Source organism: Triticum urartu, chromosome 5A (assembly GCF_056163025.1).
Source record: "Triticum urartu cultivar PI428250 chromosome 5A, HENAU_Tu73, whole genome shotgun sequence".
NCBI classification, from domain to species: domain Eukaryota; kingdom Viridiplantae; phylum Streptophyta; class Magnoliopsida; order Poales; family Poaceae; genus Triticum; species Triticum urartu.
Window position 1 is genome coordinate 621966796 of NC_141877.1, and position 3012 is coordinate 621969807.

At 56.6% G+C, this 3012-nt stretch overlaps 1 protein-coding gene across 1 annotated transcript; it reads right to left on the reverse strand.

Annotated features, from left to right (window-relative positions):
* Nucleotides 1-397: 397 nt before the first annotated feature.
* LOC147973451 (uncharacterized) lies at nt 398-2049 on the reverse strand. The gene has a single exon (XM_087525006.1). It carries the CDS (start codon nt 1086-1088, stop codon nt 600-602), a length of 489 nt encoding a protein of 162 aa, XP_087381132.1. The 5' UTR covers nt 1089-2049; the 3' UTR covers nt 398-599.
* Between the last annotated feature and the right edge of the window lie 963 nt (nt 2050-3012).

The window sequence follows — 3012 nt, forward strand, 5'->3', positions numbered from 1 at the left end:
GAAAAAGATCAGCGAAGGTGGGAGGAGGTACCAAAAAAACCATGAAAGGTGGGACGAAAAAACCTGAAAGCGAGACTAGTTAGGAGTAGAGATTCTGCACTCGAGCTCATCTGATCTTGATGAACAGTAAAATAAAAATAAAAAAATCAGAAAAAGCTGACTTTTTTTTGCATGAAAGATGTTTGAGTGCATGTGGTCTGTGCCAATTTTTAGTGTGTTTGAAGATCTTAGTAGCTCTCAGGAAAAAAAATCGGTCCAAACAGTGCATAAACAATAAACGTTTTCTCATACCCCAAATTTATCTTTCTGCTGAACTCAGATATCTAATCACACTGAAAATTGGCGCGGACATCATGCACTCAAACATCTTCATTGAAAAAAGAAGTTCAGATTTTTAAGTATTTGTCTAGTTTTTTTATTTATTTTACTGTTAACTTGATGTATCATCATTATGCTCAATAGATAACCGGTGATACTAGAGCTGTCAACAAGGCATTCTTTACAGTATCAACATCATCTACCAATGCCCGTTCACGGGCGGGAGACATTTCGCCGCTCTGATTGATTCGTTCCTAGCTACTAGTCCGGTGGCGAACAAACTAGCAATGCAGCGGCAGCCCACCATAATAGGAGGCGGGATGCGGAGCCGACCGCCGGCGTCTCTTCCTCGTACAGAGCACCCCGAGCAGCGCTCTCACGATGCCTCCCGGCCACGACTGCGCCTTCTGCCGGCACCCCTTCTTCCCCTTCAGCTGGGACTGGTACGACGGTGGCGGCGAGATGGGCGGCAGCAGCAGCGTAGCACCACCACCCACGTCGGCAGCGCCGCCGCCCGCCCGCGTCGTCGCCATCGTGGCGTTGCGTGCCTCTTTTCCTGGGGAGACGGCGGCCGCGCCCCTTTTTGGCGTGCCGGGCGCGGACTCCCACAGGAATGGCACGGCGCCGGCGCCGGCGCGCAGGCTGTAGTACACCCTGAAGGAGGCGTTCGTGAGGCTCGACGGCTCCCGCGCCAGCACCGCCCTGCCGTCGCCGCCGGAGCCTCTCTTGGCCGAGATCGGCCGGAGCGCGAGCTGCTGCTTGGAGTCCATGCTGTTGCTCGCCCTCTCCGACCCGCCGGAATCTCACCCTCACGGCAACTTCAAGCCCACACCGGATTGGATTCCCTAGGTTCTAGACAAGGTGCATGTGAGTTGTGACACGATCACACGATGCTCAGATCAACTGGGGAAGCATTATATAAGCAGTGAGGCTTTGACTTTCTGCTAGGCTGGATCTCAAGGCACCTTATAGATTCTTGTATTACTATGGGGAGACTGATTGGAAGCTCGAGGGTTTTGATAATGGGGTTAATATGAGCGTGTGGGTTGGTAGCCTTGGTTTAATCTTTGATTGATTGATTGATTACAAGCCTTTCCACCCATGAATAATGAGCAGCTAGCTGATGGTGCATCATTATCAAATCGGCTTCAACGACAAATGGGGCTGCCAAAGGAGGTGTTGAGTTCATGTTTGTCCCACTGATTGGAAAGCCTTTTGGCTTAGCTAAGCTATTCTTCAGGACTTGACGACTTGGGTCTTGTTCTGTATGTACACTTGACGAGAGCCTAACTTTATTTAGGTGAGAGATCATGCATTGATTACAGAACGCGATCTGATTCTGAATCCCGAGGTCGGTTTTAATTGTAATTTTCTGTGTCAAGTTTTTTTTTTCCCTTCTGACAGTGCTGCCTCACCTAAACGACAGTAAAATTACGCGTGATGACCCAGGCGATGAGGTTACTGCCCGCCGTCGTCGCCACCTCGTCTCGACCCCTGATGATTCAGGCGATGTGGTGCTGAACTGAACTGCCGTAGGTTAGTCTGTCTAAGGCCAACTCCATTGTACGACTTTAAACAGATGTCCGCTTTGTCTGAATTTTGTCCGTTTGAGATAATAATGAGTGTGATAGTGGACATGTGTGTCCGGCCTCTATTCAAGTCGTCCCACCCAGCAACTAACCTTAAATTGTCCGCTGCCGTCCGCGCCCGTCGTGGCCGCTCGCACTCGCTCCCCGGGGCGCTCTCCCACGCCATGCTCCTGTCCAGCCCGCAGCTGGCGCCGCGCCTTGCCGCACCTGCGCTGCCCCACCATCGCCGCCGCTGCACGCCACGCCCACACCCTCGCCCGCGCTGCCGCGTCGCCGCTGCACGCCGCGCTGCCGCTGCACGCCCCGCCGCGCCCGCGCTTGCCCGCCGCGCCGTGCCCGCGCCTGCCCGCCGCGCCTCGCCCCACCGCGCCCGCGCTGCAGCCTCGCCCCGCCGCGCCCGCGCCCGCGCTGCCGCGTCGCCGCTGCCCGCCGCGCGCACCTGCACCCACGCCCGCGCCCGTGCCCGCGCTGCCGCCTCGCGCTGCCTCGCCCCACCGCGCCCGCGCTGGCGCTGCCACCGCGCCCGTGTCCGCCGCGCTGCCAGCCTCCCCTCGCCCCACCTTGCCCGCGCCCGCGTCACACAGCCCGCCCCGCCGCGTTGCCGGCCTCCCCTCGCCCCACCTCGCCCTCGCCCGCCCCCGCCTCGCCACGCTCACGCACACCGCGCCACCGGCCGTGGCTCGCCTGGTCAGGCATCGAGCAGAGGAGAGAGAGGGGAAGGGGACAAAAGCAGGGGCAGGTGGTTGCCATGCGGGCCATGTGTGGACGCGAGGACGCGGACGGGCTGTCCGCGACTGTCCGCTTTGACTCAAACCCATCTCAAATTTGCTCTGGATATGGGGTCGAAACGGACACTAAACGGATAAAAAGGCAAGATGAGGTTGTGCGTTGGGTCGTTGGTTTTGTCCCTTTTACCCCAAACGAAAGGGCCGGACTATTTGGGGTCGCGCGGTAGAGTTGGCCTAACCTCGGGACTAATGTCTAATTGCAGCAAGTTCTGGTTAATTAATCCAACATGGAACCCCAAGCCAGACTTTCACGATCCTGTTAGAAACAATTGTCACCTCCTTTTGTGTGATCCTGTTAATAACCCAAATCGAGAAGA

Excerpts from the sequence above, each read along its gene's own strand:
- LOC147973451 (XM_087525006.1), bottom strand. The coding sequence starts at position 1,088 with ATGGACTCCAAGCAGCAGCTCGCGCTCCGGCCGATCTCGGCCAAGAGA.